At 38.4% G+C, this 27,661-nt stretch overlaps 1 protein-coding gene across 2 annotated transcripts; it reads left to right on the top strand.

Annotated features, from left to right (window-relative positions):
* fign (fidgetin) lies at positions 1–27,083 on the top strand. Of its 2 annotated transcripts, XM_031298450.2 has the most exons (3): positions 2–307; positions 1,138–1,172; positions 22,031–27,083. In XM_031298450.2, exons 2-3 carry the CDS (start codon positions 1,148–1,150, stop codon positions 24,262–24,264), a joined length of 2,259 nt encoding a protein of 752 aa, XP_031154310.1. In that variant the 5' UTR covers positions 2–307; positions 1,138–1,147; the 3' UTR covers positions 24,265–27,083. The 2 variants fall into 2 exon arrangements, with proteins under 2 accessions (XP_035860420.1, XP_031154310.1); XM_036004527.1 differs by lacking the exon at positions 1,138–1,172 and having other exon boundaries at positions 1–307.
* Positions 27,084–27,661: the final 578 nt, after the last annotated feature.

The raw sequence follows: 27,661 nt of genomic DNA on the forward strand, positions 1-27,661 counted from the left end.
AATAGCCTGAAGCAAAATGTTGTCATGATAGGCTACTTGTGAAGTGCTGCTTATTAAGGTTCTCTTTGAATTTGGCTCCTGCCGCACAGATCATGCGCAGTGTGCAGCGTGCTGCCTTCAGTCAGCGGAGCAGCTGTCCAGGGTTTGGAATTCCAACATGGCAGAGGCTGTGGTCAGTCTTCCCCTCACTAACTTGGAATGGTTTCAAATCGCGAGCAGCCGCGCTTAACCTGAGCGAACCATTCATCTGCGCACTCACCGGATCGATGGCACTATAAACCCTGACGCTGCCCTGGCACCTACGCAGGTAAGTCTAATCATGTCTATCAGCGATGTTGACAATTAAAAAGAGAAACGGAGTAGCCCTGCACGCGCAAACGCTCGCGGCGAGACTGTGTCGGGCACAGATCTGCAGCGCAGTCTGTGGCAGGCGGTCAGTCTGCGTTTTCAGAAGCTAGATGACTTTGTCATCGCTTTAGAAAAGACAAAATGCACGCTATGAAGTTTCGTGATTAGACCGAGTTTGCAATTAATGTTTTCCTCTCCGTAGTTTGGGGATGGTTAGCCGACATATAGGCTACGTCTGGAACCAGTCTCTTAACACTTTCCTGCAACGAGAAGTTTTTGCATGTCAGCCTGAATAAAACTTGCCGCGATAACCGCAGGCGGGAGGTTAATAGATGGGTTGTCATTGCGCTCTTAGTGGGACAACTGCTGGCAAGTAATCTATTTTAAAAGTACAGGGAGGGGGGCATCACGCTGGTTTAGCCTCTTCCTCTAATAGGCGGCATGAAGATTGTGTGTTTTATGTCATCTACAGTCTCTCACATGCTTCCTATTCTCTCGTTTTAACTCGCGCAAGAAGTGACAGGCTCCAGCCGTGCCTGTGTGGTTTTCTGCGTCTCCCTCCAGGGCTGTTTTTTTTTTTTGTATTTCACTCGCATGTTCCGTTTCCCTTTGGTTGGCATTGTCCTTAATTACGCGACCTAAATGAACACCCGAGGAAAGAACAACGGACCGTTTTGAAACTTGTGAAATCCGATAGCTGAGGAAAAAGTGCCTGTAATGAGAAGCAACCTTTGGAATTCCTCCTCGTGAAAATTCCGTTTCTGCTGTTTTTCCCTCTCTTGTTTTTAGGCTTGAAGACATGATCACTAGCACCAGTATTTATGGTATGTTCCTTTTGTAATTATCATTAATGTTATTGTTATGATTTTATATTTGTCATGTTTGAAAAGAGGATGCTATTGCAGTAATGTATGTTTTTCTTTGTGCATGTTTGGTTCATCTTCAAAAGTGTACTTAATTTAGTTCATTACAATAAATAAGCAGAGTCAAGAGATACGGCACATTGTGTGATTATTATCAATTAGGTTCAAAGCATCTTGTGAAGGGTTAAAGAAGTTGCCCACATTTTAATTTGATTTGGTTTCTGTTACTGACATTTCTTCATGTGCAGTTAAACTGTTTCTTTATCATTGCACAGCTTTCATATTTTTGCATGCATAACTAAAACAATGTGATAATATTGCCTAATAGACAATAGATGTGATTTCATCCAGAAGGGTTTCACATTTCCATTAAGCTATTAAACCCACTTTTGTGTGTGTGTGTGTGTGTGTGTGTGTGTGTGTTTGCGTGTGTGTGTGTGTGTGTGTGTGTACGCGCGTGCATATGTGTGTGTGTGTGTGTGCGTGTGTTTGTTTGTGGAGAAAGTCTACTATAGCCCTTAATTAAAATAATTTATAGGAGATATCATGGTAGCTTAAAAATGCCATTTATTTTAAAATGTATTGCTGTACAGGATCTCTTGTTAAATATTTAGAAATGCCTGTTGTTTATATAAAGACACAATTATTATCTGCTACCAGTTGCATCACAAATAAACTGCATCTTGTGTAAAAAAGAGAAAAGTAAATAGCACAACAAAAATACTTGTAATACAGCAATGCGATAATATGTGGCCAATGTTATTATTGTAAAATATAGTAACTCCCTAAGCGATATAAACCCTAAACGATATAACATTCAGGAAAACTCACAATTCACCTTAAGTTTAATTTAGGAAGTCATGCACTTTGTTGTTTACTTGTCACACTGTATAATAATTCACTAGTGAAACTAAATCAAAATAGCTCACAAATGAGTTTGAAAGGCAGTGTCAGAAATAGCTGTTATTCACTTTCCAGTGAAAATGGTTTGTGACAAGCCAGTAAATGGATCTGAGCATGGATACAAAGTCGGGAGGAGTAACAAGTTGTATGCTGTCTTTTTTTGGCCAACACTTTGTCCTGAGCGAACCTTTTCCACCTCCATAGAACAATTTACTTAATTGCGTTCACACATTTCATTTGCATGTTTTCCTTTGAGAGGAAATTAACATCATCAGCAGTGAGCTGAAGTATGTTTTCATTCCTCTTCAAAAAATAACAGCATTGCAGCATCCGTCACTCAGTGGGAAAATGTACATTACTACCACGTTCATTATGTTTGAGTGTTTGGTTGTAATGTGTTTTTGTAAAGTAGGTATTAAATCAGTTGGTCAGAGTTTTTATGTGTTTCATATTTAGACCCCCCACTCCCCTTTCATGTGTGTGGTGGGTATTTTTATTACAAAATAACTTTGATTTTAACTGCTCAGATATGAATACTGAGCAGGCAAATAGTTTGGAGCAATTTTTAACATTTAAATCTGTATCTACACCTTGCATATACTCCCATTCTGAAATACCATGTGTAGTCTGTTTAAATGTACTACTGGAATTTCAATATTAATTGAGAACTTCTACAAAACACAATAATGCATGTGTTTTCATGCTGCAGTATATTCTCTAAGATTCTTATCTTGAAAAATTATAATGCATCTGCACAGCGAAAACAATCCTCTTGCATTTGTCAAACCACTCTCTCTGATATTTCATCTTAAATATCACAATTATTAAGTACAACCTGAGGATATTTATCAGAGTTTAAATCCTGGGCTCCTGCAGCGTGTTAGGTGATTTTTGCAGGTCCTTACCTAACCTCAGACACCTCCGGTGTGCATGGAAAGAAGCTGACAGTTCTGTTTATTTCTGATAGGATAGCACTTGTGATAGCAATCTAAACTGTTGCTTGACGTGAATCTCTGAGCCAAATTTCACGACAGATGCTGACCCTCCTGTTTCCATCCCCCTATTTACTCAGTGTCACACATGTTCACACTTTTAGAAGTAACTGTAAATAATAACAAGAAGTTGTTTGAAGCAAATAATTACATCCTCCGATTTTCCAGTCCCACAAGGATATAGACATTTATTTGCTATATTTAGTTGTGTTATGCTGACAATGGAATTGGCTACAGTCAGTGCACCCTCTTTGTTTAATGCAGTCAGATAGATAAAAAAAAAAAATCACATTTCCAAAGTAATTTGGAAATTTCTAAATCTTACTACTTATATATTTTTGAAAAGTGCTGCTTTACAACCTGCTAATTTTTTTGTATAGTAACTGCACCACATAAATCAAATATGGTTTCCAGAAATTCAGTTTGTTTGCTCTTATAACCAATATAACATACAGCATATCCTTGATTCATTGTTAGGTTACTTAATGTGTCTGTGTGAAGCAATTTAGCTGCTCTAAATGTTCTGTCCATAATGTGAACAGTGTAACACTATTAGATCGCTAAAATTGACAGCATGACTTCCATTATTACAGGGAAGCGGTACACGACAGAACAGACAGACACTTATATACAGTATGTGCACTCATGATGAGAATTAAAGCCAGCTCCTGAATACCTTGATCTGACTCTGTGTAAACACCCCCTGGGATGTCTGCAACGCTGCCTGTAAATTGATGAAATATTAATCTTTACAAATGGATCTTTTTGTCAGTGAAGACAAAAAATACCACTCAGCCCCTTGACTATATTTCAATGAGATCAGTGCAGGACTGTCATCTTTAAGCAAATATGATAAGTGGTGTCTTCCATTTTTTCAAATAAAAAGCGAGGGAGTCCCCAATGGAGTAAGACGCTAGCAGAAGGGACAAAAAAACTCCAGTCTTTCTTCTAAGTATATTACGTTTTCCTCCCTCTCTATCGTCTTTTTCTCTCTACCTCTCCCTCTCTTGTATCCACATCTCTGTCGTTTCCCTGATGCCAGCTTTGCTATGTTTTCTTTGTGTGTTTTTCTCTACGCTGATATTTCTTGCAGTGATCTAAGTTGGACTGCATTAGAAAGTGGAGGCAGCTGTCTGTTGCTATACTGAGGGACGTGTTTGCTCTACTGCAGAGATGAAGGACCATGAATCCTTGACATCCTCCCTTTCTCTCCCCTCCTACTAGTCCTCTTCCTCCTCCTCCTCCTACCATCTCATTTAGACACAGCGACTGTCTGCTCAGACTTGTTTTTTTTTACTCTGAGTGACAGCATATGGCATGGACATTTTCTACAATACATGTGCCTACCATTGGCTCCTTGTACTTACCCTTCATATTTTTCCTAGCTACAGGCCTGTCGTGTTCTTTGTTCCTCTAATTCAAACACAAATACTTAGTTTAATCCAGTCAAACAGATTCTTGTGGATAAAACAGCACATATATATATATATATATATATATATATATGTATGTATGTATGTATGTATGTATGTATGTATGAATATCTATAGTTGTATATATTTTATCATTTTAATGTTTTTATGTGCATGCACATCTTTGTATGAGATTGTGTGTGTGCATGCGCTGTATTCGCCTGCCTGTTTCTCTTAGTGCATGTTTTTTTCTTTCCAAAACCAGATTGAGAATGCATTGTGCCTCGTTCTCGTTCTATTTCTTTTTTTTTAAAGAAACTAATCTTTCACACCTACATCCTATGATGTTTTGTTATGATCCATACCATAATGCGCGATGTGCCTACAGAGCTTATGGTTCACTAAATGAATGATTAACAGAAACACGTTCATAAGTCATGTTATAAGGCTGATTTATTTAGGCCATATATGCCAAGCACATTATTTACATTGTGTATGGCATTTGTTGCTTAGTTCAAACTCCTTGTTCTCCTCATTTCCAACACATTGAAACAGAGGCTTTGTTTCATCTCCTTCACATGAGGTGTCTGTGCACTGATAAAGAGACAAGGCAGCTCCGCGCCTGTTGGGGATTGGCTAGAATAGACAATCCCCAGGTGTACTAAACTAGGTTTAGCACTAAGGCTTTTAATCTGGACTTGTAGGAGATTCATGTGCATTCATAGATTTGCCTCTGTAATTATCATACCCCCAGTGGCAGCCAGAGAGATGTTTGCCTAAATCACTGATGTCCTCATTACACTGTTTACATTTTAATTAGAGGTGCTAAATTCTTGATTTTCTTTGTGGCCAAATTGGAGGTTTTCCTATCATTAGTTCAGCAAAGATAGACTAAGCTTAGAGTGTTGCCTGTCTGTAGGTATTGCAGTAGTGTGTGGATCTCGCAAAAAAGAGAATTTTCCACAGTTCTTGTGATGTTAATGTAGCTTTCTTTACATCCCCTTAAAATGATTTATAGTGTAGTATTGTGGCTGAGAGCGATATTTGTAGGTTTATGAAAGTCTGAATAGAGTGCAAGTCGACAGCTGGAGGTCGATATTCTGAACATGTTATTTATCCATAAGAATAAATGTATATAAATCATATATACATTATAACTGAATGTGCTTCAATATCTTTAAATTATCGCCTTGTGACAGATTATTTATTGTAACTCTCAGGCAGTGAATGGACTACGATTAACAAAATCTACAATTCCACGACTTTTGAAAATGGCACTTTAGGCTGTCATTATGTGCCTGAGTACTGTTGCTTATCATTGAATAACCTTGGTGAACAGAGGTGTTTTTTCCTGTCCTTCTTCCAAGGTGTTCTTTTTTTCCATTTTTTCATTGCATGCTGTTGGGGAGTTTCATATTGTGAGAGCAGCAAGCCTTTCACAAGAGGATAAGAGAAAACTCAATATTTTCCTCTTTTAAAATTCCTCTTGTGCCCTCACAAAACAGTGTCTGACTAATCTGGAAATCAAGGCCGCCATTCTATCTAGACTGAACACCCATGCAACAAGAGCACCTTTAAATAATTTTTCACATTTGTCACCTACATTACTGTAAATCAAAGTGTTTGAAATGTACTTTTTTTTTTTAATTTAACCTCTCAAATTTCTTGATGCTGACCTGTTCTGGATCAATATAACCACTTAATCATGATAACACCAAGAGGCTGTGATCCCACTGCTTTGATTCCACAAACATGTCGGTCGCTCTAAATGTAATAAGATATACAATACATATGTAACTGTAAGAACAAAATTAGAATTTGAATACATTTGTCTCACAGAGTAACGCTGTATGTCAACCATTTTATTTTGTCATTGTATGACGATATAATAGTGTTAAAATTCATGTATTGAAATACATGCTTTGAATAAAATTTTATATTTATATTCAAGAGCATGCTAGGATTTGCTTTGAATATAAACGTTAATCTTTTGACAGATTTTTATTATCCCATTTATCACATCATGCTAATTATCTCAAATTGATATTAGAGACAATTAGCCTAAACGATGATCAGACGACATGTGAGCTATCAGTGGTTTTCGCAAAGTTCGGGTGGCTGACAGGTTGGCATTGTGCCAGGTGCTGGCAGAGGGGGCCTTGAGAGCCTGGGACGGGAGAGGATGGGTTGAGGTCTGCCTGGTGGCGTGGAGAGGAGGAGGGTGAACGGAGGAGAAGGGAAGACGGGATAGAGGGGTGAGTTTACGCTCCCATAGAGGTTTAAGGTGTCAGGCTGCGGCAAGGCAGCAGGTGTCTGCAGTGACACTGTGATGTGCCCACAGCCGCATGCACAGAAGTGAGGCAGCGCGACTGGATATTTGGGGACAGCCAGTGATGTTATGTATTGTTGTTATAGTGCCCAGCTTATTAGGGTGTAAGGTGCTGTTTTAGTTAACTACATAAACCACAAATTTGAGGTAGCTGTTAGGATGAACCTGTGACTGATTAGCTGCTCAGAAATAAATATGAAACAATAAGAAAATGTTACTGGTAGATTAATGCCTGTGGGCAATTTAAAGTCATAAAGCTGTTACTTGTTTTTCTCCCAACAACTTAAGTCTCACATGCATGGTGTAAGTGAATCACTAGAAGTCTAGCTGCCTGCATGGCGTATGACCTATTTGCCAGTCCCTCTTAGAGTCCACATGGAATTAGATTAATTTAAATCAGAAAAATAAGAGTGCAAAACAAATGAGTGCTCAAGAGTTGAGCATCATCATAGAGCTTTATGAGGGCTGACACTTCTTTTGTGTTCATTATCAGGAAATCACCTCAGGGAGTTGTGTTGGCTTTGCCTGGTCTAAAATAGCTGTTACAGTGGACTGCCCCACGCTCCCTCGCTCACTTCAACTCAAAGTATCTGGGGAGGCAAGGTGGAAATACCAAACGAAGGTGCTGAGAAAAGCTAAACATAGTATAAACTCCCACTTTAGCGAAGGAAATCAAGCCATTTGTCCAGTTGTGCTGTCTAGGATGTGCACTAAACAAAGGCCGTGTGTTGTGTTTAAAAAAAGTAGGATTCCAGTGTGCAATCTAGTATCTATAAATAATACGATTTTAGCTGGTTGTTGCCGCAAGCTCAGTTTGGCCACAGATCATTTTCCTAGGGTGATATAAAAACTAAAAGTATATATTTATTGTTATCATTTGACCCTGATTTAAAGGAAAATGTATTAACATTATGTCATTGTTGCCATTAATAGGCCTGCACACGGTTTATATCAGCATTTCTATACAGAACAATAGTAGATTCATTTACTTGGAGCGTGATGTTTCTGCAGTCCAAACCCTGACTGCATCGCTTCTCCCACATCTTTAAATGGATCCCATGAGTCTTCAGCTCTGTTGTTTCCATTATTCATTTCTAAACTTCCATGTAGCATGGAGAGGCTAGAGGGGTGAAAAATAATTTTGTGTCTGAAAAAAATTGATGTAGAGCAAAGTCACTGCTTTATGCAAAGTGTGCCATGCCTGGGGAGCATGTGAGCTGGCGTACTGTAGAAGGAGTGAGTGCTTGGGCGAGGGACCGACTGTATGTGTGTGTGCGCCTGCCTGTGTGTGTCTGCGTGTTCCTGTCAGTCTGTCAGTTAGGCCTAATGTGGCTCCCTAGAGGTACCTGGGGGAGACCCATCTAGCACCCAGTCAGCCTCTGCTGGCGGCCAAGTGGTGACAACGGGTTCCCACAGAGAGAGGAAGTGTCATAGTATGTATGTAAACTAGTGACAGATGACTGGAGACATGTGGCCTGTAGACACTGGGCCTGAAAGTAAAGCAGTTTTGCCTCTTCGTCTTCCTTTCTCTCTTCCCACTTGAGACTTCAGAGAGAGAGCATCATGCTCCACAACAGCATGGAATACATTGACAACAAGTCAAAGATATGAATAAAAAGGATGCAAATCATTGTGCAAAGGTTTTGTTTGCCTTTGATAGGCTGTAGCAAATAAGTGAGGAGTTTTTAGTTTGCAGAGCTTCAGGCAGCTTTTCTAGGTCACAGGTCATGTGGGTCAGTGTTACACTCCCTGCAGCCTCACTTCAACCCTCAGTCTGGAAATAGAACATGCAACGTCACCCAGCCAGGAGGGAGGTAGATTCCAGACCTCAGTAGCCATGGGCTGCACATGTGGAATCTGTTCGTGTAGTTGACCCCAAATGTTTGAAACTCAGAATGTTCCCAGTAGGATATTGTTATTTCATGCATACCCAAATGAGCAAGGCTGTATGAATTGCCTTGTACGTACAAAGTGGACCAGTATACTTAGACTCTTCACTATCGGCTGTTCATCAAGGGAACTCACACTAGCCAGAGGCAGATGTATTTATCAGTATGCACATAACCCGTAAGAGAGGCAAAAACATAAACTGTGGAGTAGTTGTTGTTTTATTGCATATTTAAGACATCAGGCCATTTGCTACTTTCCTCTTTTAAGCATTTTTTGTAATGGACGGAAAGCTGGCACATGGAAAATAGACATTCATCCAGTGTGAAGAATCAAGCAAGTTCTTTTTAAATACTTCATACTATCATAGGCCATGGAGCACTTTTCATAAAAAGCAGTTAGAAAGCCTTTTTAGCTCGGCTTGCATTTAACATAATGCAATAAGTGTTTTAGATATAAAATGTGAATTGGAAATGTTGTTGTAGTAGCTGGTAGTGGTTTCACACTGTGAAATGGCCATAAATCAAATTTAGGTTTTGCAAAAAGGTTTGCAGAAAGAACAGACAATGAAAAATTACTTAATAAAACAATAATACACAGAACATGAACACACACCAAAATTGCTTATTATTTAATTCACACCATTGTTACCTGGAAAGACAGACAAGGAGTCAATAACTCCATAGGGTGCAGAAAGATCACCAATCAAAAAAAGTTAAATTGAAAGACCCAATACTTCATTTGTAAATGTTGCTACTTGATTTAAGCACTTTTATGCAGCACCTAGAAGATTTAAATTCAAACTGATGCAGTCAAGTTTGACATTTGGAGTTCTTTTCATTTATTTGATAGTTTTATTTTTTGTTGTGGGAAAGTGGTACAGGATTTATGGTAACAATAACTTTATAATTCTGGCAACATAGCTTGAATGCAAAATTGCAGAATTTTTTTTCATCATGGTTACCATAACAGAGACAGAGATGAACAGTGATTCAAATATTTAGATGTTATAGCATTAAACATTTGATCAGTATTTGCCAATAACTGTAGAGTACAGTATGATTGCAGTATTTTGCATAATAACATCTGGGAATTTGTGAGTTGTGATAGTGAACACCTGGCCTTTTTCCTAATAGTGATTATTTGAGAGAAAGCTATATGTCCAAGCGACACCTCCTGGCCCCGCTTTCTATCCAGGGAAGTAAAATCTATCAGCGCTGATGAGTTTGTGCTCCATCAAATATATCTCTGTGCCAAACCGTTTATTGTGAGCTCCAATACTGCTATTGTGCTATTCTCTAGTCCATGTGGTGCAAAGAGCCAAATCACATGTGAGCAATGGGTGACCCTAGGTTGTGTATATTGATGAGTGGGATTTGTTTCTTAATAGAATTGTGTCTAATTAATTTGCTTTTAATTGGTTGAACTCTGTGCATGCAAATGCAGCACAATGTAGAACAATTATTTCTTTAAACTGCGTATTGAGGTCGACTTAATGAAATGTGGGAAACACGTGTTGTGTCTGTTTATTCTAATTTCTGTTTTGTGTTGTAAAATTCACTTCTTCCCAAACATACCTGAGGAATGGATTTACAACACCAGAAAGGTGTTAGTTAAACAAAGAGAATGCAGAAATATTTGAAGTACCTACCGCTCAATTTCTATTAATTAACTCATTTGTTTTTCCAAGTTTCTTTGTGCCACATGTTAACCTTTTTCTTTCCTTTATTTCATAATCTATTAGGGAATAATTTGCATTGCAAAGCCCTTCTGGCTTTCTTGTCTCATTTCTGTCAAATCACTGAAGTCTTTGAATACTGCCACTATTTCATCCACTTGCCTCACAATGCCTTACTCTGCCATTTATACAAATCACACTACTGAAACAAACACAGTGTTGCCCTGTTACAACATGCATACTGATATATTGTGTAATAGTTTAAGATGCAAAAGTGAAATATTTATAAACTAGAAGGACATTCGGAGAGTGCAGATCTCCGCCAAGGCATGCCCTATCTCACAATATTAATGCAGTGTGAATTTTCCCAGTTGGGAACTCATCCGACACCACACGAATGCTGCACAAAACCTCTATCTCACAATGTTAACCAAAGTGAAATATAATATGTGTATCTGCCCCTAAATTCAAGTCTGCTCCGAATGTAAAGGGTTCTTCCTTGGCCATGCACCGCCTTTCCACCAAGTTTCATGAAAATCGGGCGAGAAGTTTTTCCGTAATCCTGCTGACAGATAAAAAAAAACAAATAGACAAACCAAACTGGAAACATAACCTCCTTGGCAGATGTAGTATTTCATATTTTGTTATGTTTAAGTTCCAGTGTAGAGTTTCATGTTTAACTTTGGCTAAAAAAACAAAACAAAAAAAACATAGACTGCAGTTTTATTAAAGCATGTTTCACTGAAATGCTTGTCCTATATAGCTTGAATTGCCATTTTTAAGAAATAGATGGAGCCAGATAACAGTTACAATGATACAAATTACACAAACAAAATATAGAATATTATGGATTTTTTTTTTTAAAAAACCTTTAAAGGTCCCATAAATGAATGTATGTTATTTATTTAAGTATTATTTTGCTATTACCATATGAAAAATACATGCAAAAATGCATTTCCACATATTTGTTATAATAAAGCCACACCCTTAATGTCATGGAAATTGGATATAAAAATTTATGAAATAAAAAAATAATGAAATGAGAGCATAGAGTCACCAATTTCATAATATAACACCTAGAAGTTTGGCAACAGTAACAGGAGTTTAGATATTAGGTTGGAAAAGGATGTTTTGTCTTAGTTTTAGTTTAAAAGAAAATCTCCCACCAAATCCCAGCATTCTTTTCACCTTTTCATATTGAAACATATTTAATCACAGATGAAAGCTCTTATCTCAAAGTGTATTTCATTGGAACTCTACGTGATAACATTTTTTGCAGCAACTTCTGGCACAACTTGTAACAATCACTGTCACAATTATCACAATGATGAGAACATACTGTGCACTGTACACATTGAAAGGAAACACTGAAGCTTCACTCAGTATCTCTGTCTTATTAGTCAATAGGTGATTTACTCTCTCCACATAATACCAAATAAGTTTTGAGTTAATTCTAGTTGTATGTTTTTATGTATTACATTCTTAAATTATTGCTGAATGCTGAAGCGTACTTTTTTCTCATTATAAATGCCTTCTGCCCCATCACAAACTCATGTTGTGTGGACAGATTTTGTTAAAAATCAAAGATACCCAATATGTATTGCTAAATTATACAACAGAATGGGTATAATACCATTCATAATATTTTATGAATGTGTTATTCTCATTTCAACCCTGTCTCCTAAAAAAATGACGTTCCCATACAACTAAAATGCATTCTCAATTATGTTTCGAGGGAAACTTTTTTTCTCTCCGTCCTTGAACGGTCGCAGTTTTTAAACACGTACTTAATGTTGTGAATTGAAACAAAACTACTTGGATATGTTTTGAAAAAGATCATGGTTTGAGTTCAAATAAGTATGTTTGTTATGTAATTTGCGTTTGTTACATATGTAAGTTAAAATAAGTCAACGTTGACTTTTGGTTTCAAATAGACCCAGACAGGGGTCTTATGGGTGAAAGTCAGGTGTTACTCGACCTCCTCCTATCCAGACTTTAAAAGAAGCATATTTGTGATTGGTCAAAAACGTAATCTGGGACAAAATATGTTTCCCTCCAAACGTAATTGAGAATGCAGTTTAGTTGTATGGGAATGTAATTTTTAGGAGACAGGGCTGCTCATTTCATTTCTTAAAAACTACTTCAAGGAAATGTTAAGAACATATCACGATTCAAATACCTATTTTTTTCACACTTTATGATTGCAATATTTTTGTCACATACATGAAACAAAGTCATATTAAATTCCTTGTAAAACCAAACTTACTTTTAAGAGCAAATGCTATAATTCAGCTTCATGGTACTGTACTGACCATGCCACCTTAGCGCTCACAAGCCATTGTTTGCCAGTGGGCGAACCAATCTCCTAGACAGCTCTTTCCTTGTAAAAGTTCCCCTTTATGCTTTCACTACTGCACTTCAGTAACTTTATTACAGTATAGCTGAGAGATTTCTATTTCATATTGACCTAAGATTGCTTCAGTTGTCTCATTTCACCTTTTGTCTGGCCGGTGTTGGAGAAGTGACCTTCTTTGAGACTTGCAGTCGATACAGCAGAATGCTTCAGAATGCTTCGACAAAAACCTGGCAATGGTTACAGGCAAACATCCTTTTTCTGTTCACTTGGGTATTTTCAATTATAGTTCAATTTAAACTTTGAATCAGTTTAATTTGTAGGAAACAGTGAATAGAACAACAGATGGCCCTGGCTTTCCTGGAATGCAAAAACAGATTTCGCTTTGGAACTCCACAAGTGCTTTGCATTAATTTCTGTACAACTGTGTGGAATGATTTTAGGCTAATTCAAACAAATTAGACCTTTCCAATAGTTTTCTTCAGTTGGACATCATTTAGGTCCTGTTGGGTTCTGTGTGATGGTTCTGTCAAAGAATAGTATTTTTTATTGCATATATTGTTAATTGTGTTATTGTTTACCATCTGATCAAAGCACATACAGTGTGTGCCGTCTATTTGTATTGCACATAAATGCTTAAACATTGACGTATATCAACCGGCAGTTCTTTGTTAGCTTCTGACTAAACAGCAGCAGTTTCTCTGTGAAATGTTGAAGTAATACCACTGGCTGTGTAGCTAGCTACAAAACATACACTTTTTCAATCTGATTTGTATGTCAAGATCACATTGTGAAGAGTGAGATATTTTTTTGACAATGCAATTTCCTTCCTGTCTTAACCAGGTTAACATGGCTGTAAAGTCTAATGGTTAGAAGTGTAATCACAGTTGTGAATTAGTAGTGAACAAGGTAATCTGTTAATTTCCAATGGGGCTCGGCCTGTTAGTTTGTAGCTCAGATGACTGTCTCTTTGTGTCATTAAACCGCTGCCTGACAGTAGAAGTCAAGATGTGCTAGATGTGATAAGAAATCCAAAAAATCCTCCAAATTCTTTTCCTGTTTTTCGTTTTTTTACCCCACCGGCCTGTGCCTCTATGATTGGAGTCTTCCTTGGGGTAACAGGACTTGGGGGAATGAAGATGTTAGTGAGTAGCTTTTGGTCAATGAGCCTCATGTAGCAAGGTCACAATCTGCCTCTCTTCTCTTTTGAAGTGTGTAAGTGATCCCTTGAGAGGCAGAGTAGCCAAGTTCATAGAGGCTCGCAAAAACCACTGCCTCTACTGTATGGTTAAACAAGTTTCACCATGTGCTTGAATTCAACGACTGTGTTCTTTTAACTAACAAGCCATTTGAGTATTCATCAGTATTATGCACTACAGAACACAATGAAGCCTGTCTCCGTAAATTGTCTTACTTTTATTCAGTGTACAAGTTCCACTTGTGAGTGGAGAGCTGTTAGTTTAGCATGTGTGTGAATTTAGAAGATGTAGCCTCAGGGGGCTTCTTGGCCCGAAGAGTCGGTTTATTCGAGAGTCGGATGGTTTAATTAGCATCACTGAGTGAGAGGAATCATCAACTTCACAGTTTATGGTAGTACAATGAAAAAAAAAAAGAGAAATACTCCCCTCATGCCAATAGAGGTTACCATTAGATCAGCCCAAAAACCCATGGTACTTGAGAATATCTAGTGTATGTAACAAAAAATGCATTATGATATCAAATTGAAGATTTCAACATCTGTGTACATTCACTGAAAATCCCTGTGAAGTTTGCCATGTATGTTGTGTATGTGTATGGCAAGAACAGAAGTTGGCTTACTCTACCATATTGCTGCTATCAATCAATAAGTTGATATTATGCGGTGGAAGCTGGCCAACAGATGAAATAGAACAATAAATTATGGTAACACTTTTCTGAAGGGGTGTGTTTAATACTGACATGACACTGTCATAACTATAACATGACAAATGTCATGAACAAGGCCAATACAATATATATATATATATATATATATATATATATATATATATATATATATATATATATATATATATATATATATATATATATATATATATATATATATATATATATATATATATATTGGTACAGTTTTGCACTACAGTTTTAAACACACATTTCTCAAACAGAAATTAAAACAGTTGTTATGTTGGGAACTATTTTCAGCTGCTGATTAATACACATTTGGTGCTATAGTGAGTACTAGTATAGTGCCCGTTCAAAATGTGCGTGTTTGGAACGGCTGATTGCTTGGCCTGTGGTTTTGCTTCTTGTACCTTTCTCCAGAACCATTATACCCCAAAACTACTTACAGAAGGACCCCAAAGCACTTAATATGCAACTACACTGAATAGCCTACTACTGACTAACGGGGTACTTCTACTTCAGAGGGAAACATTGTACATTTACCTGTCAGAGAATGTTGCAGATTCAGATTTTTACTCACTATAAATAACACAATTTAGTAATCACAGACAATGGACTCATGGCAGACCCATCCGGCCCGTTATGAGAGGCTTGACGGTTAACGTTGAAGTACGGATTTGATTCGCGGGGGTATTTGGCCAATGGTAATGTTAATAGTGTTATAAGTTAGCAGCACACTTAAACAACCGGACCGAGGCTGAGTCGGAGGAAATCTGCTCTTTGCCCGGTCAGCAGCGCCAAGATAGTTTGGCATTGCCAGAGCGCTGCGGAGGAAGCTCAGAGATTAAGTTATGTTCTACGGTCTGTTTAGAAGTGGTGAATTTACAGCTCACAGCAACTTAATACAATATAGTGTCTGGCTTTTGTTTGAAATCTAGTGTCGCAAAATGCCTTTTTATTGAGTTTCCTCTTAGCGAAATGCTCTGAGTGAATTTAAGCTGGGCTTTTATTGTGAAGGGTAGACACAGAAGAGCCAACGTTATGGTAGCGCCTTTTTTTCCTCAACCTTTTTCAACACAACAGTTGCTATGAAGGTAAATATGGTGCAAAAAGGGAGAGCTTGTAGAATACAATGTGAGAACTTGCAGAACAAAAAATCTGAACTTGTATGTTAAAATTTGCACTTGTAAAAATTTAATTTGCACTTGTAAAAATAAAATTTGCACTTGTAAAAAATATTCACACACATGTGTTCTGAATTTGAAGTCATACAAAGAAAAAAAACATGAGAGCTTGTAAAAAAAATCTGAACTTGTAAGTTGAAATTTGCACTTGTAGAAAATGTTCACACACCTGTATTCTGAATGTGAAGTTACGGAAAAAATATTCACAAATGTGTAGATTGATATTTACATGAACACAATGACAGCTGCAAACTTATAATGCAACATTTACTTGTATACTTTTTTTTTTACTCTGGTTCATTTTCCATCACAACCACAACTCAGTGATTACAACCTCTCGAATCTGTCACTGCAACTTCACATATGTGCTCTCTCGCATCACAAAGTGGCGAATCTGCGCACCTCGACTTTCACAACACTCTTGACGATACATTTGGTGCAAAACTAATTTGTACCTGTGGACTTAGGCTGTGGAGCTCTGAGCTAACAGAACGGGAAAATCATCACATTTTCTACAAGTGCAAATTTCAACTTACAAGTTCAGATTTTTTTTACAAGTTCTCATGTTTTTTTTCTTTGTATGACTTCAAATTCAGATCACATGTGTGTGAATATTTTTTACAAGTGCAAATTTTATTTTTACAAGTGCAAATTAAATTTTTACAAGTGCAAATTTTAACATACAAATTCAGATTTTTTGTTCTGCAAGTTCTCACATTGTATTCTACAAGCTCTCCCTTTTTGCACCATATTTACCTTCATAAGTTGCAATGTTCCTGTTAGCTATCCACTCGTTCTCCAGGAAAGTGAAGAAAAGTTTGGTTGGTATATCCAGCAATCATGTAATGTTGGAAGCAGCAAAAAGTGATCCGCAGTCAAAGCCGGTGAACCTCCCCTTGCTGCTGTACAGAGCATCGTCAACAGCCTGCTTGCTTCTTGCTGCATGCTGCATGTGGTGTGCGACGTCTGCGTGCAGCGTCTGCGTGCAATGTCTTTTGTGAAGCTTTTTTTTTTTGTCGTAAATTTTTTTCCTTAACCTTTATTGTGTGGTTGTTTAGTTTTGTGTTCGCCTGCTCTGGTACTCACTTCACAGTATCCTTTTTATCATCACTTTGATTACCAAAACATTTACACAGTACACACTCGTATGTTTCATACCACCTCTAAAGGCGGACTGCTTTAACAGTGATTTAAAATCCAAAGTAGGCATCTGTACTGCTGCAAGAGTAAATTTACTGTAGCTGCAGATAAAACAGGTATTATGATGTTTTATACTTTTATTCTGAGGTGAAACCACGTGGCATTGGATCGTCTTCCTGGCAGTATGGCATACAGTTTTGTTGCAGCTATATAGAGAGGGATCCTTCTCAATTCTCATTTAATGAATCGCTGTCAACACTAGTCCAAACACACCTATTGTTGGGCTGTCCCTAGGGCTTGGCAATATGGCAAAAAATGTGATCCCATTATATTTTCCAATTTTGATCGATATCGAGGAAATTTACTGTAGTTGGTGACATTTCTAATTGAATGTAAAGTATGAAAACAGGCTATCAGAGGTGGTTGATTTTTAATGACTAATTAAATCTAGAATATAACTTGAATGCAGGCTCAGTAATGGTGATCAGAAGTAGTGATTGTTGTGCTAACTATTCAGACTGTTCAGTAGTAGAGAATTACACCAGACATTTTACAATAAGAGATATTCGTTGAATGGCGCTCAATATCGCTTACTGTACTTTGATCTCTGGCCTCTTCTGGTGTGCTTAAAAGTGTGTGTAGATTAGAGGTGTTGCCTCCAGATGCTGCCCCTTCATCAGAAAAAGTTTACAGATTGCCTCATTAATGTTATGTGAACACAACCTCCCTCTTTCATTCCTTCAACCAGCTTCTTGAAAAGGTTGACTATGCAATATTTGCATTTGGTGTGCATGTAAACGTACTCAGTGTTTCAGACATTTGGGATAGCAGCTTTAAATGACCAACCTGTGTTTACTAAATTGAAGTGATTTCAGTTCTGTCACAATGGACTGTCCAACTCACTTTGCTTCCTGTACGATCATGATTACAAAGAGGGGACCTGTCAAAGGAAGTTAAATAAACATACTGTATGTGCATGTTTGCACATTCATTTTCCACCTTTTGTATTCAGATTAGTATAGAATCCACTGGGATCGGTTCATCGGGTCAGACTGTGAAATGTATAGCCAGTAGCCCTGGAAAAGACAGTGACTGAAGGCATATCTTTTCTAAATGAGGGGTTAAATGGCACCCTGCCGTCTAAAGATTGGAATTACTGCCACATGGAGCTCTAAATTGTTTAAATAGTCTTAACTTGATATGTGAGATGAATGAGACTCTGTAGCCATACCGATTACCATTTCACATTGTGTTAGAATTTTTTGCCCCACCCCTACTTAGAATATCTCCAGTCAATTTGAATATAAATATGAGCTTGTTTTTATTTATAAACGTAATTACTGTCTGTCTGCAATATTTGCGCACTTGTCAAGTAGAGTGGTCTGTGTGTGCAGAATAAAAGCAAAAGCTCCAATAATTATGTTTACGTCCGGCGATGAAAATCCCAGGGTTGTAATGATCAGTAATTATAAATACTTTTCAGCATGTCTACTGCCTCAACTGGGACTATTGTGTGGTTTGAAGTGCTGAGTTTGTGCAGCTTAATTATGACATTGTACATGACTAAATGTACTAGTCTGCTTTGGCTCTGCAAAACACTTCCAGTGCATAATCACGCTCAAGTCTGACTTTAAAGAGCTCATTACAGTTAGTTTTCTAAAGAGCGGCTTATTAAACACAGTTACCTAATAAGCATCTTTGGTGGTGCAAATTGGTAAAAATGGTAATGAGTCTGATTAGGCCACGTTTCAATTACGACAGTTTTCGCTTCCCTCCCCCTCTCCCTCTATCCTCCCACCTTCCCCTCCCCCAAACCAAAAAAGAAGAAGGAAAGTCCAGCTCTTTATGCTTGGAAATCCTCCTGGAAGGCATTTTGCTCTCTCTCTCTCTCTCTCTCTCTCTCTCTCTCTCTCTCTCTCTCTCTCTCTCTCTCTCTCTCTCTCTCTCTCTCTTCCTTCTCTCTCTGTGTGTCTCACACTCACGCACACACAGAAAGAGGAAAAGAAAACCGCTCTGCCACCTCTGTGCTTCCTTTCAGCAGCACAGTAATGAATAGAGAGTTGTGCAAGCGGCAGTCCAATTTACGCACTGGGAAATTGGATGGACAGAGTGGAGGCCCACTCTTGTTTGCTTAAAAACAGCCTAGGCTACCAGATTAATAGTTCCCAAAAAGGTCAGCATCTCTGTTTCATCGACGATGACCACTCAACCAGAAATTAAACACAGTACCGTAGCATAAAACCATGGCACCACGAGTCAAATGCATTTCGCCTTCACCTGGTCTTCTTCAATGAGTGTGAGATCATCTTACGTATATGATAAATAACATACATTCTCACTTTTAATCACAGTTATGATTCTATAGAAGTTTGTGCTGTGAAGACAAATATGTTTTCTCAAATATAAATATGAGTACCTATAAGATAGATGAATCCAAAAATTGCATAAATGACACACCAAAGAATTATTTTATTATATATTACCATTGTCTTAAATTTACGATAGGGGATTGTTCAGATCTTTGAATTGACAAACACAATAGTCCAACAAAGGCTGTATTTGTTAGTGGCTGATCAGTGGAATTTAAGCTGCAGCCCTGAGGCTATCTGAAAACATTCCACTAATGGAGCACTCTGTAATTATACCATTTCAAAGAAAGACAAAGGAACCTGTGGATGTTGTATTTGAATTTCCAGGCAGGTGGAATAAAGGACAACCGTTTTACCGTAATGCCAAAGTACCAGATGCACTGCTTGTGTGTACATGTGGGTGCACTTGTGTCTATTTATGTGTTAGTGTTCATGTGCATATTTGTGTGTGAGTGCATTTACTATCTACTCCAAACCTTTGTCTAAACCAAACTATTTAAAGCCTGATTCCCGTTCAAATAGTTTGCTTCAATAATATCTTATTAAGAGAAAACTGGTTGATGCACTGAATCATTTTACACACAAAATGTTTTGCTATAGTATGTAATACTACAACTTCTTTTTTTAATTTAACATGGATAAAAATGTGTATCTCTCTGTGTAGGTTCCTTTGTTAATATAATGGACTTTTTTAGCCTGTAAAATAGATAAATCTCAGGTTTGAGTTTCTTTCTAGTCTGTTTTTAGCAGTGGGCAATAGACAATCATCTTGGATGGTTTCCATTTTATAAAATACCTGTTTTAAAGATCTGAAGTACACTGAGAGTAGCACTCCTTTGATTGTCCAAAGTGGCACATTGTTAAGAGAGGATTAACAGTAATAGAAGAATCTCACTCAATAGGCTGTGCGCAATTTTGTCATTGACAAAATGTGTCTTGAGTGTTAATGAACTCTACTAAAGGATTTTACAAAAAAACATTATCCAGATACTTACACTGCACTTTCAGTAAATGCTGTGAATGACTGAGAGTTTGGTAGACAATGCAGCGTTAGTTGCTCTGTTTTGTATGTTTTGATGGGAATAAGTTTCCAGCATTAATGTGGAAAAAAATGTTAAATTCAACACTTTGTTTAACAGGTATTTTAATGCAGTAATAACAAGAGGAACAGGCTGAGCTGGGGAAGAAAATTCCACTTAAAAGTCAAATTTTTGCTTTGCACCCACCTACAAACCTAACATAACAGCTGACTGTAGTGGATGACTAATACTTTAATGGGCGTAGATGCATATGGATCCAAAGCAGTAGTTAGTGAGACTTCTGCTATTCTCAAAGTTGTCATTCATATATTTTATTCAGTTCATACACATTTCAAGTAAAAAAGGTTTAGATTTAAATAAAATACATTTAGTTATTTTTGTAATTGTAGTTATCTTTGCCACCGTTCCCCGATAATACAATTTGTTGTCATATTCTATTTTCTGTAGGTTTCTGTTCCTTCCTGGGCTTTTGCCTCAGGCTTTTTTCTTTCTTAATCATTAGCTTGGATGGTTGACAACCATGTGACTAAAACCTTGTAAATTAACACAATTACTGCAGCATCATCCTGCTAATTAGCTCCTGGTGTCTAGTGTGCCGGGTGGGCAAATAGCTGAAAGGGAGTCAGAAGGGAATCTGCAGACAAACACTGCATTTGTAATCTGTCTCTGGACAGTGGCTGTTTGTTGCCTAAATCCTGTGATATGGACTTAACCTACTGAAGTATAAAGTATAGCACTGCAGAGCCTGATTAGCAAAAGCATTGACCATTGTAGCAGGGAGAGTTTGGTTAAATGTATCTCCTCTCATATCCTCTTGTAGCTTTTAGACAGATTAGTGTTGATGTAAGATATGTGAGGATCTGCACATTAGCTCTTAATTGTTTTGAGCTGTAACCTCAATAATCTACATTCTTTGGGTCTATAGCCTCTGATAATCCCAAGAAGAGTAAAAAGATGACAGCATGTGTAAAAACCTTTATTTGCAGATTGACTTTAGGATTTGACTTGATTTTTTTATGTCATTCAAACCCTCAAGGCCGTGTCTAGAGGCTGAGAGATGCTGCAGAGAAAAAGACAAGTGAAGCATGTTTTTTTTCCTTCCTTCACTCTGGACTAGGAAGCAGTTGGCAGACTGGATGTGGATGTAATTCATGCTGGGCTGAGGGGTTTGTGTGATGAAAGCAACAGAGCGCTGCCAGGGAAGATTGCTTTGCTGCTCTCCTCCAAACAGATTTGAAACTGTCTCAGATGAGAGTTGGATTATAGACTGACCCGCAATGTCTGTGTCATTCTGCTCTGTGTTGGGTGGATTATACCATGCTAACCAGGTGTTGAGTCATATATCCTCATACTGACCATGATGTGTGTTCTGTTAATGGTGTCTGTTTTAAACATTTTCTGGAAGATAACGCCTTTTTTTCTTCCTAATTATGTCAGAATAGCCTCATGCTTTTTCTTTGTAATTTCCCACCTTTTTCCACCCAAACAATTGAAAGCAATTCATACATTATGGACTTTTTCACGGTGCTTGACTTACACTATTGATTATTATGATTAGAACATGTTAGAATATTATTTTAAAATGATTATTAACCATGATTTAATGCTTACTTTGACATATTTCTTCCTTATGGGGAATATCTAGGTCTAAAGATGCAGTGGACCCCAGAGCACACACAATGGGCAGAACAACACTTTGACATCTCATCCACTACCCGCTCGCCAGCACACAAAGTGGAGGCCTACCGGGGTCACTTACAGCGAACATACCAGTATGCATGGGCAAACGATGACATCTCTGCACTGACTGCCTCCAATCTGCTTAAGAAATATGCAGAAAAGTACTCTGGGATCCTAGAGGGCCCAAATGAGAGAGCCCTGCTGTGTTCCTACTCTGATAGCACCACTGGACTCATGAATGGACGAAAGTCAGAGAATGAGTCCTGGCAGGAGGGGATTTACCCAATGAACTGTGTTCCAGATGTTATATCTGTGAGCAAAGCTGGAATGACAGCTGCCCTACCCCCTACAGATGTGTCGGCTAGCATAGGCAGCTCCCCAGAGGTGGCCAGCAGCTTGTCTGAGCCTAGCTATTCCAGCAGTAACTGTGGAAGCCACACAGCCACTACTCTCCACTCGGGCCTCCCCTCTCAGGAATATACTGCCAGCTACAATGGCTCCTACCTGCATTCTAGCTACAGCAGCCAGAGTACCCCAGCTCTCCCCTCCCCACACCCCTCTCCTTTGCACAGTGCTGGGCTTTTACAACCACCACCCCCACCTCCTCCCCCTACCTTAGTGCCGAGCTACAACGCCGGGTCTCCAAACCTTCCCAACTACAATTATCCTCCAACAGGGTATCCTTCTCAGAATGCTGTTGGCCCTGGTTATAGCCCTGGGGGAGCACCCCCTCCTTCTGCTTATCTGCCGTCCGGTATTGCTGCTCCTACACCAATCCCTCCTTCCACACTGCCCGGCTACACCTACCAGTCCCATAACCATACACCAATTGCACCAACACCTTTGAATGGCAGCACATCCAACTCATTAAAACGAAAAGCTTTCTACATGAGTGGACATGGAGATATGGACTCTAGCTATGGTAATTTCACCTACAACCAACAGCGCTCTTCTCAGAGCCCAATGTACAGAATAACGGACAGTGTCTCAGACTCAAACAGGGGCAATGGCTTTGACAGAAATGCTGAGGCATCATCTTTAGCGTTTAAGCCAACTAAACAGCCAATGTCTTCTGATCAACACAGAAAATTTATAATACACTCTGGCAGAGCACTGACTCCTCCATCCTATGGATCGACCAAAAGCTCTGTGGGTGATCTCAGAACTGGTGAGCCCTACAGCAAGTTTGGATCTTCAATCATGAGCGAACGGACTGAAGAGCACAGACAGCACCTCTCTCACTCCCTTACAGGGCCTGACATTGGTACAGCTACCTCGTCCATCCATGCTGCGGAGGAACAACTGAAGAACAGTGACTCCAACCTGGTGGAGATGGTGACCACAGAAATCCTTCAGCAGGGCCCTCCAGTGGACTGGAGCGACATCGCGGGTCTGGATATGGCCAAAGCAGCCATAAAAGAGGAGATACTGTGGCCCATTTTAAGGCCAGATATGTTTAGTGGACTTGCCACATTACCTCGGAGCCTCCTTTTATTTGGACCTCAGGGAACTGGTAGAACGCTGCTGGCCCAGAGCATGGCCAGCCAACTGGGGGCTGCCTTCTTGCGACTCAGCAGCTCAGCTCTGGTGACCAAGTGGCTAGGGGAAGGGGACAAGATCATCCAAGCTTCTTTCTTGGTGGCCCGGTGTCGCCAGCCAGCAGTGGTGTTCATCAGAGAGGTTGATCTGCTGCTGTCAGCCCAGCTCAGTGAGGAGAGTCCAGTGAATCGCCTCAAGGCTGAGCTCCTCATGCAGCTTGACAGTATTCTGACCTCCGCTGAGGACCATGTCCTTGTGGTCTGCTCCACCAATAAGCCTGAAGAGATCCCAGAGTCCTTACGGAGGTACTTTGCCAAGCGACTGCTCATCCCGTTGCCTGATGGGACAGCACGACACCAGATAATCAGCCAACTGCTCTCACAGCACAACTACTGTCTTAGTGACAAAGAAATGTCACTACTGGTTCAGAGGACAGAGGGCTTTTCTGGACTGGATGTGGCTCAGCTGTGTCAAGAGGCTGTGGTAGGTCCTCTCCATGGCATTCCTGGAGCTGACCTGTCAACCCTCCACCCCACTCAGATGAGACCGGTCTCCTACGAAGACTTTGACAATGTGTTTTGCAAATTCCAGCCCAGCATATCACAAAAAGAACTTGACATGTACACTGAGTGGAATAAAATGTTTGGTTGTAGTCAATGAAAGAGACTCATCAAACACAATTTCTTTACGTTCAGTAGTAATACAAATCAGTGTTTGGCTTTCAGTGAAGAAGAAAAATAAACAGTATTGACATAATATATACAGCAAAGGGATTGTCCTTTAGACAGAAAATGACATCATCCACCATTGGTAAAAGTTGATTAAATGCTTTATGTGGCTGACGCCATGTGCTCACTAAAACTCAAACGACTTGGAGGAAGATGCCACCCCGTTTTTGTATATACATATATATATACATAAATATATATACATACTATTCTGCTGATCTTGAGATTTAGTTGCTATCAAGTGCCTGAGGTGGTGCTGTTTAAGTTTTGTTTTTCTTTTTGCCTCACAATCTTCATTGGTGACGTGCTAATATAAAAAAAAAAAGCTTTAAAATGAGACAAAAAAATTGCTTTCTCTTTTCCTTTAGTGTTCTACAGCTGTGTCTGTTTCGTGCTCTCTGTGAACAGTTGTGGTTAATTTGAGCGAAATTAAATATATTGGCTTCACTTCAGTTGGGCTTTATTACCTTACACAGGTTTCATGTGTATGTAAATCCTTTATTTACAAACACTTACATACTTTTTTTGTTGGAACAATACAATTTGTTTTCTAACAAACCCAAGGTTAATTTGGTTGCTGTACTAGCCTCACCATTATAGTTGACATTATAAAAACAAATATTTTACAATGTGACTTCAATCTAAACAATAAATTACTATGTAATTGCTGGTAAAATATTGTTTCAGTAGTAATTCACAGTGTTTCACATAAATATAAAATTCTACCATTCTTTTGATGTTCTCTATTTGAAAACTCAGGAAAGTGATGATATGTACAGTACCTCATAAGCTTGTGTCAAAGCACTACACACTACAAGAGCATTTGGCTTGCATTTGAAATTCCATCATCAAACCATGTAAAGCTTTATAATACCTCAAGATGCTCAAAATGAAATGAGAAGGTTCCTACAATGAATGTATGTGAGTAATTCTGGTTTATTTACAAAAAAAAGTAATTTGTTTGGGGTTCTTTACTTTAGCTTGTGGTGATGCAGAGCTGAGAGAAATTCGAAAGGTACAGACAACCATCTTGGGGTTGGGGAAGACAGCTGCCCCAAGCTATTTCTTTCCATCCTGCTGCTGTTTTATCATTAATGAAACCTAAGGATTATGTATAGCCTAAGTTCCTTTCTACCTCAGTTTGTTAGTTATCTCTGATAGACAAATACATGAAAGCAGCAAAATGTCAGCACCTATTCTGCTTGTTTGTTGAGGAAACCTTTTGAGAGAACACCAAACAGTATTTTGTTGTGTGCAAAATCTATTAGCTTTACATTTTGATAACTCCCAAGAACAACATAATGCACTTAAAGGGGAATACCACTGAATATCAGGTTTGGGATTCACTATGCCTTTGCCTTAGGACAAATTGGTATGTATTAGCTAACAGTGGATGTTGTTGCCATTGTTTGTTTGGCCCATGAATCTTTGATGTCAAATAGAAAATCTAAATGTGACAGCATTCACAGTGATGTTTGGTACGCATTCTTTGGCTTGAAACAAATTACATTATTTTAATATAAAGTTTACAGAATAATTAGTGTGTCTGTCTTAGGCCATAACTGTAACATTCATGAATTGAGTGGCATTCCTTTTTAAGAACATGTCTTGAAGGCTAGTCTCACTGTACACAAAACTGTTATTTTTACTTTGTGTTGTAATTTTTACATTTAAACTTTTGTGTTTACAGTGCTATTAATCACTACTTGCAGCCATTAACCAGTACATTTCCATAGAGTGTATTTTGGCAATGAAAGAGCAGGACTGACAGCTGAATTGGCAAATTAAAATGTTATTGAATGTATTACCTCCTCTGAGCAGTATGGAAAGCAAAGCACTCGCACATTGAAAAAGGCCACTGAAGTAGAAACCACTGTATGTGTAGGTGTATAATACTGCAGAGGCACTAAAGGACCTTGTATTTGTTTTTTCAAAGGAGGTCCTATCATGTTTGTTTTCTATTGCACATGTTTTACCTGTTCTTTTTTTTTTATGAGACAGTATGCATTAATCGCTGCCACCTGGTTTGGTATCATTAACTCTTCCAAAACTGTATTAGGATGTATACAGAGCATCCAGACAATAGCAGAGAAACTACGTAGCAGCAGAGAAAGCTAGCAAGCTTGTCAACAATAATATCTTGTTGTAGTTTCACATTATCTGTTACATATTTATAAATATGGACTCCAGTCATAAGATGGGTGACAGTTTTCTTTGAATGCACACAAGGTACAATCATTGGTAAAAATGTTAACACAACCCCACACAATTTGATTAACTTAGAAATGGGATCATTTCTAAATTAGAAACATTCAACATACTGTATAATCATAGGCTGTATAAAAGAAGTGGACGTTTGAAGGCTATAATTTGGCATTTTGGGTGTCACTATCTTGGTTTTTTGGAGCTAGAAGTGACCATATTTGGATGAGAGGGTGGAGCTAAGTTATCAGCTAGTGCTAGCTAGCTAGCTTGGTTAGCAAGGTGCATCTGTAATTCAGGTTAACTGTGATATTAATTGGTAATTAATTTTGGCTAGCAAAAAACAGGCTTAAAACAAAATGTACTTACAAGGATAAATGAACAGCTGTCTTTCGCTGTCTGTCTTTTAGTACAACCGGACGCTCACACACCACATCCAGGGGGTCCATAGCCAAATTTGGTTTACACATGAAAGTGTCCAGCAAAGTCCTTTTGGAAGCTTTAAACATGAAAAGTATGTAGTTACACAAGAAAATTAGACCAATATTTTTTTTTTAAATCTGTTATTTGTTACTGTACTTGGTTGAAAACTTCCTTGAAGCCAAAGTAAAATAGCTTTCTTTTGAATATGATGATTTGTTAGAAGAAGTTCTGAATATCAGTGACCTTAATGCCACAGTGTGAGCTGTGAATATTTGAAATTGGCGATTTTAAAGTAATCTCACTGGGCATTGTTAAGTTGCTGTATCACGGTATGTCAAATATTTTCAAGAGATATGTGAGTTCTGTAAAACATTTGAAGTTTTTCAGTTTTATCCTGTTTGAGTTCATTCACCAGTAGAAATAGAAACATGGCTAATTTGTTTATCTTTTAAAAAAAAAAAGCAACATAGATTGCTATTAGCAGAAAATGTCACACTGGAATATAATTGTTTCTCCATGATTGCTAATTTTAAGAAGTAATTATAGTCATTGCAAGGTTTTTGACAAGAAGGCGATAAGAAGCCCTAAGTGCCATTAACAAGCGCAGGTTTCACAAGTTTAAGAGGGAAATTGTTCATGAGAAATGTATGTTAAAAAGGGGAAATGTTCCACTCAAATTAAGTAGTACTTGTAATCACTCCGAC

Source organism: Sander lucioperca, chromosome 8 (genome assembly GCF_008315115.2).
Source record: "Sander lucioperca isolate FBNREF2018 chromosome 8, SLUC_FBN_1.2, whole genome shotgun sequence".
Lineage (NCBI taxonomy): Eukaryota > Metazoa > Chordata > Actinopteri > Perciformes > Percidae > Sander > Sander lucioperca.